General features: G+C 38.7%; 1 protein-coding gene across 2 annotated transcripts in view; it reads right to left on the reverse strand.

The window, feature by feature from the left end:
• The window catches only part of rgs7a (regulator of G protein signaling 7a), a 52352-nt gene that overhangs the window by 1395 nt on the left and 34712 nt on the right, over window positions 1–16245 (reverse strand). For both annotated transcript variants that reach the window (XM_006783684.2, XM_006783683.2), the window contains exons 5-16: window positions 11431–11537; window positions 9621–9672; window positions 8590–8654; window positions 8185–8261; window positions 7883–7964; window positions 6078–6152; window positions 5823–5921; window positions 5534–5595; window positions 5051–5161; window positions 4824–4949; window positions 1294–1480; window positions 894–983 (exon numbers count right to left, since the gene is read on the reverse strand). In XM_006783684.2, coding sequence (XP_006783747.1) covers window positions 894–983; window positions 1294–1480; window positions 4824–4949; window positions 5051–5161; window positions 5534–5595; window positions 5823–5921; window positions 6078–6152; window positions 7883–7964; window positions 8185–8261; window positions 8590–8654; window positions 9621–9672; window positions 11431–11537 — 1133 coding nt within the window. The remainder of the gene's footprint in view (window positions 1–893; window positions 984–1293; window positions 1481–4823; window positions 4950–5050; window positions 5162–5533; window positions 5596–5822; window positions 5922–6077; window positions 6153–7882; window positions 7965–8184; window positions 8262–8589; window positions 8655–9620; window positions 9673–11430; window positions 11538–16245) is intronic.

Genomic DNA, 16245 nt, shown 5'->3' on the forward strand with positions numbered 1-16245 from the left:
TTTTTTTCTTTAAAAAACAGAAAAAAAACATTAATACAATACTGAAATGTTATTTGCCAGATAGAAGGGGTGATAAAGAGTAGGAGGTGTGAGACAGGGTAGGTTTTTAACCACGTGGATGCGCTTGTGTAATGCTGAAATATTCTGCATGGTATGAAATCCCATTTTTCTGTATTCATAAGAGTTTCTACAAGCCTGACAAGAGTCCTGATCAGCTCCTCCATCAAATACACCTGAAAGAGACTCCATTAATATATTGTACAAGTCCGCTTTGCCTGTTATTGTTTGCAGCGGTCCGATTTTATTTGCAACTTTTTTTGGTTTGAACTGGTTTGCACTTTGGTTTGGGAGACATAGACTTAACAACTGAATTTAACAGCATATTTTGTCTAAAAACAAATATGTAATTTCAAGAAGCTACTTGGAGTCTGAAATGCACCAGGCTGCTAAAGCAATAAGACATGGGAAATCCACTGTGATTCCTGTATTGTTCCAAATGCTGCTGAGTTAACTTTACTGTGATAAGTCAATAACAATATAATTGTCAATTTCTTGATTTTTGTCCCTTAGTGAACAAATAAATATCAACATTACTCCTGTAGCAGAATACACTGTATGATACTAGAGGTAAGTGTAAAAGCAAGTTGCAGACTTGTTTTTACGCAGGGGGATTACTGGGAATGGGATAAAATGTAATTTAACAGACTTTGAAAAGGTGTGACTTTGGTTGCTAGAAGGGCTTATTTCAGCATCAGCAAGTCAGCAGAGTCAGTTCAAATCCAAATAGGGTGTCACGTAATGTCATCTACATGTACTTCTCTCGTCTTATTTCCTCACTAACTAATTTATCAAATGTTTTTAGCCAGGCTTTGTGGTTTATTTGATTTTGTTACCTTCTTCTTGGCCTGTAGTAATTCCTGGTAGGCACTGGAACGGATGAAACGGCTGTAAGAATCACTCTTCATCAACTTGTAGATGTGTTCCTGGTGAAGAAACACATAATGTGAGAATGATGAAGAAAAGCACGAGTATGAAGTCAGACACGAATAACACTTGTACTAAAACCAAATCAAAAAAAAATCTTTCACTGATCCCCAAGACTGTGGTTCGTAAACTGCTAAGAGTAAATATCTCATTGGTCTGTCAGCTACACTCAGCACTAGTTTGATCACTGTCCAAGTCCCAGTGACAGGCTGAATGTTCCTATTCCTCTCTACATTGTGCAACACAAACTAAACAGCTGTGGCTATTATTTAATATCTCTTCATCATTTCCTTTTGTGCAACCATTCACCTGTGCATCCTCGAAGGCGTAGCGTCCAGGATCTTTGACATTCTGGGTGGTTTTGTCGTAGCTCTTTGAATCCACATTGATGGCACTGGGTGCCCCTGGGGCCAAAAACTCTTGCCAGATCTCCTGGACTCGAGTTGGAACTTCTCTAATTGGACGCTTCTTTAGTTCCTGGACTGCTAGCCAGAACCTGCAAACCAAAGTCACAATTATTTCAAACCAATGAAGGGATAATTACTTGCAGTCCACATCAATTCCACAATGGACTAATTTTGCATGCTGTCCGTTGGGACAACTGAGCCTGGTCAACTAATTTTGTTTTATTGTACTATTGGCAGATATTAGCTTGTGATAGATTGGTTTGTATCAGTGTGTATTTCGTCAGATATGCAGTGACAATTTTTTACTTATTTGTTTGCTTTTTTTAAAAGTATTACTGAGTTATAAATTAAGGAATGCAAGGCAAAAAAAATATCTTGGGGTAATTTAAAAATGTGTCATTGGACCGTCTCAGAAAGTCATTGTTTGCAATAGAAGCAGATGAGTATGCAAGTCAGCTGACCAAATGCTCATGTGGAGTCAAATGGTATTTTAACTCGAGACCCTAATTTGGCGTAATGTGCACTAGGTTGTCAGATGATTAAAACCATGACATCTGCAGCTTTTGGTATCTAGGCAAAAAAAATCATCTTCAATACTAAGTTGGTAATTCCTTTGAGGGCACCCCTTTTCCAGTTTTTACCTTTTATATTAATGAATTTGCTCCATCATTCTGTCATCACACAAAAGAAAGAAAATGTAACACGTGTTAAGGAATGTGACTGGACTATAATGGATTTCTGAACTTTCTGGGGAGACTTCAACAGAGACAGATTGTAAAAGTGGAAATTATATCAGCAGGAAACCATTTTAATTTAAAAACCCCAGGTGGATAGAGGCTAAAATATTTATGAATGACAGTGCTTGCGTGCTTGCTAGTGGTGGGCGTGTTCATTTCCAGGAGAGTAAAAACTGAGAGTTTAATTAAACTGACCTAATTATTAACTTTGGGTAGCAACAAATCAAGCATGTAGGGAGCAGAGGAGCCACTCTGCACATGATTACACTACATTTAGCTGCTTGTATGTGGCTCTGATATTCTGCCCACTGTGACAGTGTGCATATTTTAAGTCAGTGGTTCTTAACCTGGGTTCAATCGAACCCTAGGGGTTCGGTGAGTCGATCTCAGGGGTTCGGCAGAGCCTCCGCCGTGACATGCACGGCTCATTTTGTGCACCAGTAAAAAACATATCTATGTCTTGAATTTGAAAAAAATCATATTTTATTTTTCACTGAAGAGGGGTTCAGTGACTGCGCATATGAAGCTGGTGGGGTTCGGTACCTCCAACAAGGTTAAGAACCACTGTTTTAAGTGATGCACCCACCAGCTATCCCTGCTTTGAAAACATTGCCATTACTATACACATTTTATAATTACTCTCCAAAATGCCTTACACAGGGGAAGAAGTATTGACTCCAGTAACAGCAATCACAGTAACAACATGTTGCTGCTGATATGAAAATGCACCTATTATTATGAGTCATTTGTACACCTAGTAAAAAGCCACTCGAGTCGTTATTGATCATGTCTACCATCAAAGAAAGATTCATCTCAGGATAATCATATTGACATGTACTTTGTGATTCCTGTGTTTCATATTGCTTTTAATGTATGTGCAGCTAGAGAAGAAGTGCATTCTAAACCGTCACTTGTGGCAGCAAATTTATTCATATATTCCCATTGTATGGACCCATGTGGGATCATGAGTTCAGACTAGGCCCAACCTACATGTTTTACCTTTACAACTGGCTTAACATTTTGTGGCACAGATTCAACACAGTGCTGACAACATATCTCAGAGATTTTGGTCTATAGTGACATGATAGCATCAAAGCGTTCCTACAGATTTGTCGGCTGCACATCCATGACGTGAATCTCCCATTCAATCACATCCCAAAGGTGCTCTGTTGGATTGTGACCTGGTGACTCAGGAGGCTCACTGAGTTCAAGAAACCACTTTGAGGTCATTTTAGTTTTGTCACATGGTTATCCTGCTGGCAGCAGCCATCAGAAGATGGTAAATGGTAAATGGCCTGTATTTGTATAGTGCTTTACTAGTCCCTAAGGACCCCAAAGCGCTTTACACATCCAGTCATCCACCCTTTCACACACACATTCACACACTGGTGATGGCAAGCTACATTGTAACCACAGCCACCCTGGGGCGCACTGAAGATGGGTGTGCTGTGGTCATAAAGGGATGGCCATGACGGTCAGGTCAGCTGTAGTTTTAAACAATGATCAATTGATACTAAGGGGGCCAAAGTGTGCCAAGAAAATACTCCCACAACACAGCGTGCAGTGAATTCATCCTACAAGGCAGGATGAATTCACACTTTCATATTGTTTACACCTTATTCTTATCAAACCAGAGAATATTTTTCCAGTCTTCTACTGTGCAATTTTGGTCAGCCTGTTTGATATGTAATCTCAGTTTCCTGTTCTTAGCTGACAGGAAGGGCAGCCGGTGTGGTCCTCTGATGTTGCTGCCCATTTGCTGCGTAATTTGGTTAAAACAAGTGAGTATTTGAGTTCCTGTTCCTTTCTTTTTCTGTGGAAGAAGTCTGGCCATTCTCCCCAGACCTGTGGCATCAACAAACAAATCTTAACCTTTGGCTCACTGGATTTTTTTTCTTTTTCAGGCCACTCTTCATAAACCCTACAGATGGCTGTGCAGGAAAATCAACAGTTTGTGAAATACTCAGACCAGCCTGTCTGGTCCCAACAAATTCCAATCAGCAGTGTGTACATACCTTAAGTTGTTGTCTTGTGAATGGCTCATCACATGTTTGAGTTTATGAGCGCTTAAGCGATTAGGTTATACCTACTAAAGTAGCCAGCGAGTGTGTTTTTGAAGTATTATTATTTTTATACTAGGCTACACTGCAGATTCACATCATTTCTTTTCACAGAAGTAGTTTCTGGTTGCTTTGGAGATTTCTGTACTCAATATCAAGCACCGGTTCATTTTATAAATTATAACAAACTTTGATTAAATTCCAAATGATATATTTTTATCATTGTTAAAATAAAATCTATCTCAACCAGCTACACTGAACTGCTGATGCATTATTATCTTTTTGTATCTTCTTAGTACTCCTTCCACAACTGTTGATCTTTAAGTAAAGTAGCTGCCCTTGGATGACAACCATATCTGAATTTTGAATAGTTATAGACAGATGCTATAAATGTTTCATTGAATGCAGAGCAATGGTGGTGAAGCAGCTGTTTAATATTTTTTACTCATGGTCGGCTGTGATACAAACTGCTTTAACATCCAGTCAAACATGTTAATATATTTTATATTTATATTAATATTTCAGCTAAGATGAGGACATTTCTAATGTATTATGGTAGACAGTGCAATACTGGTATAATGTATGTACTGTATATGGGCGTGCTGCTCTATAGAAAGAACTTTTTTATGATATACCTGAGATTCTCTGAGCTGAACTCAGACTCCAGGAACTTTAGGAACTGCTCTCTCCCAACGGGATCTTTGAGAACCTCGTCAATGCCAAAAGCCCACCTCTTTACCCTCTGCTGGCCTGGCTCCTTACTGGAGGAGGACACAAAAAGTACAACACGATTTCACAGATCAATATGTGCTATAGAAGCACTTGGAAATAACGTTTAGCATTTGTGGTTTTCTGTACCCACCTGGCTTCAAGCTCCCAGAGTGTGGTGTCATCTGAGATCCAAGGGTTAGATGGGTCTGGTGGCGTGAGGAAGGGGTCGTATTCAAGATACTGCTCCGTATAGCCCAACAAACTGTTTTTTAAAACAAGAATGGGTGGTTTATTTGTTAGCTTTACCTGACAGAAAGAGAAGGTAAATTCCCTTGGGAGCAAATACTATAAATGAAATGAAATGAGGAGTTTGACAAGAGGGATTGGCTCACTACTTGGACACAAGGATTTCCTGAACACATCTCTCTTTTTAGAAAGGAATGACAAACAGACACTTTGTACAGGATCAGGTATCTGGATCTCTGTACTCTGATGACAGATGAAGGCATTGTCTGGGCTTAAACACTGCTCAAGGTCATCTTAGTTCTTAATTCCCAGCTGTGTTAGGCTGTTTAAAGGCTCAATAAACAGATCGATGGCTAAACTGAATAAAGACACAAAGAACATCGCTCACCTCTCTGCCACTTTGGACATTTTCAGTCGATGCCTGTCTAATTGCAATTGCCAAAAGGTGATCTGAAACCACAGCGGGGAACAATGAGCAGACAGCAGTCTCCATGAATTCATTCATTCATTTTCAGTCATACTGATATGACATTTCAAGTTATGCTTTATATTCAAAAGGTGCTCAGTGCAATTAACTGGATACAGAAATGAGACGGCTTTAGTAAAATACCACGTCCAATTGAAGCACTATCATTGACAAAAATCACAAATCCTCTACTGCCACCTGTAGGTCTAACCTGTTCCTGCAGTTCTTCTTCTGTAGGCTGCTTGGCCTCTGGAGCTGGGGTGTGGGTTGGGCTGTGGGTACGGATGTCATTCTGCAGCCCATACACAGACTAATAAAATCAAAAACGTAAGCATCAATATAAGTAGCCTTAATGCTGCAAACAAGCAAAGCATGGCAATATGAAACTGTTTGCATTCATACTTGTAATATATACATACAAATTAGTAACATAATAATCATGTAAGAGTAGAAAGCTCTTAAGTACCTTTCTAGTTTTGTGGGGATTTTTCATTCTTGAGGACTTCTTTATGTCAACTTCTGTTGTATTAACACATCCAGGCTGTGAAAAAATGAGGAGAAAATCCGAAAATCATGAGAAATCCAGCTTGTGATTACAATTTTAGCTGATTATACTCCTCCTTGAGCTTAGACTCTTAGAACACACTTATGTACTTTATATCACAGTGTACTCTAGCACGATGCCACAATTAGTAAAGGTGTCGGTACTGTGCAAAGGTTCAGGCAGGTGTGAAACAAAGAATGCTTTCAGAAATATAAATGATTGTTTATTGGCCCCAAATGTGTCCTGCAGCAGGACAATGACCCCAAACTACAGCCAACTATCTTCAAGAGGAAAAATAAGTGGTGGAAGTGATGGTATGGCCCCCAAAGAGCCCTGATCTCAACTTCATCAAATATGTCTGGGATTACATGAAGAGACAGAAGGATGTGAGGAAGCCTAGATCCACAGAAAATCTGTGGTTAGTTCTCTGAAAGTTTTGGAACAACCTGCCAGCCGAGTTCTTTCGAAAACTGTGTGAAGAACTGTTTTGAAGGCAAAGGGTGGCCACACCAAATATTGAATTGATTTACCTTTCTCTTTTGTTCATGATGATTAAAATAAATGATTAACACTTCCATTTTTGAAAGCATTCTTTGTTTACAGCATTTTTTCTCACCTACCTAAAACTTTTGCTCAGTACTGTGTCATTTTTCAAATACGCTTAGCCAACAAATTCTCCCCAGTTCCCATTACAAATCTTACACATCTGCAGCAAGCTTCGTATCTTTGCCAAGGTTACATACATGTCCACAATAGAGACAACACCAACACAGGACATTTGCCTGCAGTCTCATGTCATCTAACTCAGACAGGGGCATCTTAAAATCTCACCAAGTACCCCGCACTTTGAAAATGATACTAAAAGATACTATGTGCGTTAAAATGTGATGTCTGCGGGTCCTGAACAAAGAATCAGTATGTGACAAGTTGGAAGTGAGAATGAGCTGGATTTGCTGGAAGTCTCCAGGACAATGTGTCAGATGCTGGTTAATTAAAAATGGAATGTGCCAATTCTAGGAAAACATGGAAACCAGCAGGAAATTAGAATCTTAGAGTGCAAATACTGGCTGATTGAGCAAGTAGTCTAATCTAGGTTTCTTCCAGAAGAACAGAGCTTGATGGTGTCACTGTGAAATTTGAATTAATATTGATTATGTTGCTCCGAGGACGCATAAATTGAACTTGTTATTTCCCAATTAGCCGTGGAGCAGTGGCTTTCAGGAATACAGCAGAGGAGACCCTTAAACCTCAAGGGGAAACTAAATGCTAATGCTAAGCAAGTGTGCAGAAACAAGGTAAAGAGCAGCGGTGAAGCTGATGTGTTGTGACAGTTATTGATGTGGCATTTCATGTGTATGGCCAAGGCAAATACACGCCGGGGTATTTGCAGAGCGTTCAGCTATTTACACTCTTTAAATGTTACAGGAACCATGTAAAGCTCATATATAAATTCTGTCATCTATTAAGTGCTTAAAGCTTATAATTGCATAACATTTATGAAACAATTTATTAATCACAGTGTTATGTGATATCTATAAAAAAGACAATACATAACTCACAAAAACTTAATGTACCATTCTGGGTAGTTGTTCTTTTAGAGTGTGGTCAGTGTGAAATTATTATTTCAGCATTATTCAACTAGTAGGATGATGCTAGTAAAGTCAGCAAAACAATGCTATTAGTAACAGCAGAGGTGATTATGACAACACCATCACAATTTTACTCACCACTGGTCTGTGCACGTCCCAGAATGCTCTTTCCTGACTGTCAAGAATTTTTCTCTCAATTTTGTCTCTTTTCTTGTCCACTCTGGGAGGGAAAAGATAGAATTCAGGGAACAGTTCTGACAGAGTGTGTAGATTAATCTAAAACATTTATGAGCCATTTACTTCATCACATGTTTAATGTGCAATCCATCTGTGAAGTTGTGCACTGGTAATTACAGGAACGTTTAATCATGACATAACGAGGCTGTAAGAGAACTCACTTATAATGGCTCAATGCGTGTGTGGTTCTTATAGAAACCTACTTTGCTTGTGCTTCTGCTTGCATAAAAATGAACTCCCATTTCCTGGCGAAAGCTCTCTGTAGCCTTGCTAAGCTCTCCTGTAAGTAAAACAAAGAAGAAGCAGGAAAACTAAGCTTTGTAGGAATCCAGGCTGATTATGTTTATCGCGCATGCTGCGTACGGTGCACAACTGGATACAATCTTTAATGACTCCTGCTCTGATATGAAAGGAAAAGACGCAGATAATGACTAAACCAGTGATTCATTTAATAGCTTTGTTGAAAGAGAGCTGCAAATTATACAATGACACACGGAAAAACAAATGTTGTTACTGTCAGTATGAACCAAAAGGTAAGAAAGCAGTGCTAATACAGGAAGAGCACAGATAGAAAGGAGTGTTGACACTAAAAGACCTTCTTCACTTACCGCTTCATAGTCTGCAAGCTCCAGACGTGCTTTATTTTGCATTGTTCTTTTGCAGAGGTAAACAGCTGAGAGAGACAAAGAGAATGGTAATAAAGGGAGAACAGGATCTCAGCTTCGTTTTAACAGCCTTAAGTGGCCCTGCGTTGATTCAGTTAATCCTCTCAACTGCACATTTAGACTGGACTGCAAATCACAAAGGTCATTTACTATGATGTGTGTGTGTGTGTGTGTGCCTGCAACTGCTGGCGCTTGTGTGTTTGAAGGTGTGTGCACGCCTGACTTTTGATGTCTTCCTGTACTATCATCATCCCTTCATCTCTTTGTTAACTGACCATAATGTGCAAGCTTCATTATGCCATTAGAGTGTTTTCATTAAGGGGCATCATTCAAGTGAATCAGTTGCTGCATCTGAGACACTGACTTCCTCTAACACTCCCAGGATTATTCCCACTGTGAGCATTAGCCCCTTTCCCCTTCTACAATTCAAACAACAAATGAAAGACCTGCAAGGATGCAGCTATTCAGCAACCCATTTTTGGCATTATGAAAGCTTTATCTCCACTCTGCTTGGCTGTAACAATGAAAAGCTCATCCCTGTATCACCATTAAAATGCTCAGCCAACTGTGCACAACAGGTGCATGCATATCAAGGCATTCCTGTTTTCCTTCACAGTAATCAGACTGCCTCAGTCAGAGTATGACTGAGGTAGACACAATTAACTTTAGTTGGAAAACACTGAACAAAATAAATGTGTAAAATAGAAAGCATTACATTATACCTGATTCTAACTGTTGGCCAAGCGTTTGAGTAAAAACGAAATCTGATCCTTGTTATCACATCTAAAATAGAGACACAGTTGCAACACTTGCGTTTCATCTTTTTAACCTCTGTAAAAATCAGCATTAATAACATGTCAGCTACAGTTTATGCGATACACAAACAGCCTGTCTCATTAGTCTTCTCTATACACACACAAACACGCACATACACAGTGGAAGTTCAAATATGACTACAACAGAACGGCTCTCACCATAGTCTGTGTTTTCTGGTTCCCAGCAGTTTGATGGCCAAAAGTACGGAGTCTGAAGGGAAAAACGAGTCATTAAGAAACAAAACTTAAAAAAAAGACCTTGCATCTTTGATAATGTACAACTAACCACATGGTGTTTCGAAATCAAAGTGTACTGCTGTGTTACTTTGGGTGGGCATGTGGTCCCAGCCCTGCATCTGTCACAATAAAATATTTTGTTGTATAATGGGTTTGGCATAATGTCTAAAGCACATAAGCTTCTTTCAGAGAGTGCTTAGAGCAGACCAGCGTGAGAGCTCGCCCTCCTTGGGCAGCATTGTATGGACTGGCACCAGATGAAAAGTGATTACATACAAAAGGCAAAGTAAAGGGTACTAACACAAACAGCCTTAGGCATTGATTTACTCTTGTTAGTTGCTGTGCAGCACACTTGGGGGAACTCACTTGGTGGAAAATCACTAAAACTGTCAGTCTGTGTATTGATGTTTGGAGTACTAGTTCATGAATGGAGCCCTCCCCTCCCCATTCATGAACTAGTATGAATTGTGTTCAGGACCTCCTGGTTTACTTACTTCATATGTAATTGAACTAAGTATACTTCATACTTCATATGGGAATTAACATTTTATTTCAACTTCAATAAATGATTTGAAATATCATTTGAAATAATTTTGCTGCCATCCTGCATAAATGTTATCATTTAACATGACTTTTTATTAAAACGATCTGCGTATAGCACTGTGAAAGGATCTTAGCCACCCCTCATTTTTTATATTTTTCTAGGAAAAGGAGTGCAGTGGTTTAGCAAAATGAGAAAACATACATGGAAATACAGTATAGCAAGAAAAAATATTTTTGTACTGTGCTAATGAGCTTAAATTCAGTATTTGGTGTGGCATTTATCCTTTAAAACAGCTTAAACTCTTATAGGCAAGCACTCTTGTAATTTATTTGAGTAGTCTTCAGGAATAGGTTTCCAGACTTCTTGAAGGATATTCAAAGCTCTTTGGATCTTGGCTTCCTTTTGTTATGTTCTCTGTGAAGATGATTGCACACTGCTTCACTAATCTTGCGGTCCGGGCTATGAAGAGGCCAATCCATGACTGATAATGTTCCATTGTGTTTTTTATCCAGATATGCTTTTGCTCTATTGGGACTGTGTATTTAGGATCACTGTCATGCTAAATAACATAGTCAAAGTCAAAGCTTGTTAGACACTTTCCAGACCGATAAAATCTTTTCTGCGTTCATAATTCCATCAATTTCGACAAGATCTCCAACACCACTCTCTGAAATGCAAATTTGGATTCATTGCTCTATGAGACATGTTGCCAGTGATTTTTAGTTCTTGTGTAATTTGGCATGCATCCATCTTTTTCTCTGTCTCCTTTCCTTAAAATTGCTTCTTGACAGCCACACTTCCCTCACATGCATCTCCCAGGTTCTGTGTCCGGCCTTTGTTGGATTTTTTTCCCTATTTCTTAAAGACGAACATGATGACTTTCAAATACTTTTCATCCGCAGTGAATATTTTCCACCCTGCCGCTTCTTTTGTCCAGTTTCCTCATTTTTAATTAATTAATGAATTGCAACACCTTATGTTCACAGTATTTGATGGCCCCAATCAAAAAGTGGATGAAAAGAAAGCACAGAATAATCTATTGACTCTAAAAGTCCTTAACTCTAGCAAACTTAAAATGTTAAATATTTAAAAAATAGGATTAAATATTCCCTTGATTAAGCAATGCTGACAGAGTCGGACAGATGTATAATAAAAATATAATGAGGAATTAAACATTAACATTCTTACCTGAAACCTATAGAAAGTGCCATCGTCTTTGAGAGTGAGGACGTGGTCAGAGATGGGGAAGAAGTAACCATGTGCAGCCATCAGAGTTCCCAGATGAAGAGCCTCCACTGGGAGAAAACACAGATAAAAAGACTATTTACAGCTTGATGCGCTCCTTTTTTCCAGTTTTTTTCCCAGTAGTACCAGATACCAGCACATGTTAATGTGCTTTCATGCACATAAAACATACACACTAGTAGCAGCATGTTTTTGCCAAGAAATGCAGTAATGAGATTGTGTTTCTAAGCAAAGAGCATCATAGCAAGCTTCACAACACTCTTGAGATGACTGTTAAGATTTTATTTCTGTGAAGAAAACAAGATATCATTTTCTTTCCTTTCGGTAGACGATATGATGACAGTCACTCAACAGCCAAATAGTAGCGTCAAATAAAAAACAGCTTGATCTTTTTTTTTTGATTGTTCAAATCATAAAAAATTCACATATACATTGTTTGCACATTTTGTCCAAAGATATATCAGACTAATACATGATAGTAAATGTACTGTGTGAGTTTTAAATACACTTCTGGTTGAGCTTAACAATGGATAAGGATGGGCTAGATGTGTCTCTATTTAGTGGGTCTCACACTAAACTAACCTATCCAGCTGCTGGTTTTAGCCTTCCATTTAAATTTTAAATGCATGCTAGAAAAACACATTTTTAAAAATGTCAAACGCTTGCTTTAATTTAAATTCTAATTTATTTGCTTTATTTAATTACACAGAGGCATTAAAGGTAAACCTGCTTGAAGATCTCAGTTTTTCATTAAAAAGAAGATTCTCTGATTACACTGCAATCAATACCTCCTCATCACAGATATTGGCCCAGCATGTGTTTTTCTTTTTATTTGTATCCCCAGCTAATTAACTTTATTCACCGTTCATCCCAAGGTGCAAATTCATCCTTCGCAATATTGCTAAAATGAACATAAATAGCTAAACTAGGAGCAGTTGCTTTAATACACTCTGCACTGCTATCACACAGGGATAGAAAGACCTCCATTGCATCCAAACAGCACTGCGGGAGGTGTCACTGATTAGCCCACCTTAAGCTTGAGAAGTGTAACTCATCAGTCAAATCAATGTTGTGCTTAGCTGGAGTGAAAACCTGCTTACCTCTGGCACTCCACAGCACATGGCTGACTGTCCCTGATTTAAAGCCATCAGATAATGAAAACATGTAATCAACATCAAGTGTGTATCATCTGCCATCAGTTCCTCCCTGCTGTTCTAAACCTGTAAGTCCTTCGTGGCGTCGACATTTATCAGTCACAGTTTGTGTTTTGGGCTGATGGCTTTCTTTTGATGCTGCCGTATTTAGTTCATTATGAATAGTTTTTCATACAGTGTTGCCCTTGACTGTTTCTGCCAAGTAAGCTGTCCTAACACATGAATAAAGTGAGAGATGAAAAGATAGAAATGTTTAACATTGTCTAAATTGCCAGAGCTACGAACGCTACAGCAGGAGCTTACTGTATGCGTCCATAAAATATGCACATGTCTGCTTTCTCACTCTAACACACACACTGGGTGTTTGTGAGTGAGTGATAAATATAGATTGGCTTTTTCTTTGTCACTGAGGTGGCTGTCACCGCTTTCAGAGGTCAGGATGTTTATGTGTATGCATGTGTTTGTCTGCGACTGGGCTCCTTTTATTAATAAATTATGACTCATAAGTTATTTAAACCTGTTTACTTATAAACAAATCACTCCCTCTGTATCAGCTATATATAAACTCTAAAGGAGAAAGTGATATATTTAACATAATAGCGGAATTAACATTTACTGCATGGAAAAATCAAGTTATTTCTGAATTTCTTTACTTAACCTTTATACAGAATGTTTGTTTGGGTATTTATCTAAGACAGAATGAATGTCAGATGGCAATAAGGTCAGCACAGCATGAAAAATGACCTCGTGGACATGCAATTAGAGCTTGATGTCTCTTATATTTCAGCAACTGAGTTAATTTGCTCTCATTTGAGTCTGTTGAAAAATGCACACAAAGGTGAAAATGCACACAAAATATGTGTGCGGTGCAGATTTATTTCATCTAAGCTTTTGCAAACAGTGCGCAGTGTTATTTGGAAAAAAGAATAAATGTCAGTTCAATCGAATGAAGGTTTTTCATGCATTAAAACATAACCAATCTTATTTATTTCTAGTTTTTCTGACAGGATTCTATTGTATAAAGTTAAGTCCTGGCAGCAAGGGAGCTTCTGGCTTCCTTTTAACATAACATAAGCTTTATAGGTGACTAAACCTTGGATTAGAATTAGTCAAACTGTCAAAAAAGGCCAGGCTTACAGTCCAGAGAGAAAACACCCTTTGATTTCATCATATTACCAGTTATGTGCCAAAACCCACTAGTTTGGAGCCCTGCCATGTGGAGTGTGGGAGTACTTTTCCACCTGAGCTTTATCTAAAGACAAACACAGAGATTTTGTATTTGTGGCTTATAACATATGAGCTGCTGAAGTGAAACAGTGTCTCTCTTAGAAATTGTGGAAGGAAAGTAAATAATTCTCAGAAAAGGCTCTTATATGGCTTCATTAAAGTTAAAACTATTTAATATTTCATAGGAAAAACAAAGATTATAAAAGTCTAAGATCTGAATAAAGAATTTCTTTTTAATCTAAGTTACTCAAATGTGCTTAAATACATAGTGTCAGGAGGCTCAGCCCCGAAAGCAGTGAACTAAAAGACTAGCACACCAAAGTGCTTTTACATAAAGTCAATTTCAATTAAAGTAAATATGTATTTTAAGTCAATTAAATACACACTTTCAATCATTCGAGGAGGAGTACTCAATGGATTCATGCACAACTGAACTAATACAAGGATTAGTAAAATAACACTGTCCCACAAACAATGGAGGTATAAACTGTATTCATGTGTATGTCAGCACAGAAGTGTGCAAATGGGTGATTTCAGTAGGCTGAAAATCTTGTCTCTAGTGCTCTACTGCAGGAGTGACTCTTGAGTCTGATGAGAAGGAGGTTTGACGAAGGTTGACAGAGAAGACCAGGATCTTTAATCAGAACCTTAGGCACCCTCTTCCTGCTGTTCTGATGAGCCACATGTCCTCCCTCAGAGGTCACTTTACTGTTCCCTGTTCCACTGAGCAGATTAGATGCTCCTTCATTTGTAATTCACACCTTTAATAACACGCAGGTGCACACTCCCTGACAACTTGACTGATTTGTCTTGATGCTCTGTTGTGGTCCGGTGACTGTGATTTGTGTATTTATATGGTTATATGGTTAGATTATCCCCACACTAAACAAGATTAATTTATACAGTGTATATTGTGATCAATTGTTTGTCATTGTATTTATATGTGTTTTTTATTTTCATTTTAATGTATTGGATAATTAATCTACAGTTTATAGACTTTATGTATATTTAAAAGCTTTATAGAGTCATATAATTCATTTCAGCTACAACACAAGTCTCTTTTATTTGACCACACTCAAGGCCTGTTTAATGCCATTAATGATTCATTCATAAGCAGGTCAGAGGTCAGAATAGCAGCAGACCACACTCACTGGAGCTGATTACATTTTTGTGACCCTTATGACTAGAGATGGGTACCGGTATCCGGTTCTGACATAAACAGTAGTAACCAGACCGAAAAGCAGCACACATTTCGGTGCTTTATTTCAGTGCTTTTTTTTTTCCTGAGATGTCATACACTTTAGATTCTAGCCAATCATTTTACGTTTCCGAGGATAGTAGGCGGGCCCAGGTACGTACGTTCTTTTAGAGCAGAGCTACAGATTAAAATTTGCCCAAGGCAAAGCGGTCAAAAGTCTGGCTGTACTTCACAGCAAAAGATGCAAACTCAGCAGCCTGCAACAAGTGCTTTAAGGTGATACTGTGCAAAGGAGGTAACACCTCGAATCTGATGAAACACCTGGCGACGCATAGCGTTTTTTTTAAAAGCCGAGAAATGCGCCGTATTTGATAGCTTGCTGCGAGACCTCACACCGTGCACATCTACTGCGGGTGGGTTGCCTGTTATTGGAGTTAGCAACATCCCCCAAAAACCCGAAGAGGAGAGTCCTGGCCCCTAGCCCTGCCAGTGTAGCAGAAATGTTGAGGATGATGATGGCAGCAGCAGCCGTTCTTCTCTGTGTGAGTAGCTTAATGTTGTTCGTGTGTAATTTACGTGTAAGGTGAACTAGCAAACACCATCATAGCTACATGCGGCTGTCTTCTTGTTTGATGGCAGATACTCCCTTCACCCTGGCCAAAAAGGCTAAAATGACCAAAGAAAAAGTGGAAAACAGTTAAACATGAGAGGTTTTTGGACAAAGTTTGTGTTTTTTCCATTGATTAAGCACTGCTTCCAGCCAAGAATGATACCATATATGCCCCATAGCTGCAGAAAAGGCTAACATTGTTATCTTTTTACAAAAAACAGCTGAACATGAGAGGTTTTTGGACAAAGTTTGTGTTCTCCATTCTTTAAGCACCAGTTTGAGCACCATTTAAGCACCGGCACCGTTTCAAAAGTACCAGTTTGGCACCGGTATCGGATAAAACCTAAACGATACCCATCCCTACTTATGACCTAATCAAAAGGATAATATAGCAAAGTTAAGTCATAGCACAGAGTGTATCAATAGTACCAACAGAGAATATGTAGTTTCATAAATACTCTCACTTGATTTTCTTCCCCCCTTTGGGATGAATTTATTTTGAGATTTTCCCAGCAGGGTTCCCATTATGCTTTGGGCGATTTTGAACAAAACAAACAATGTGGGTTTCA

The sequence above is a fragment of the Neolamprologus brichardi genome, chromosome 13 (genome assembly GCF_056152115.1).
Source record: "Neolamprologus brichardi isolate AB-2024 chromosome 13, ASM5615211v1, whole genome shotgun sequence".
Classification (NCBI taxonomy): Eukaryota; Metazoa; Chordata; class Actinopteri; order Cichliformes; family Cichlidae; genus Neolamprologus; species Neolamprologus brichardi.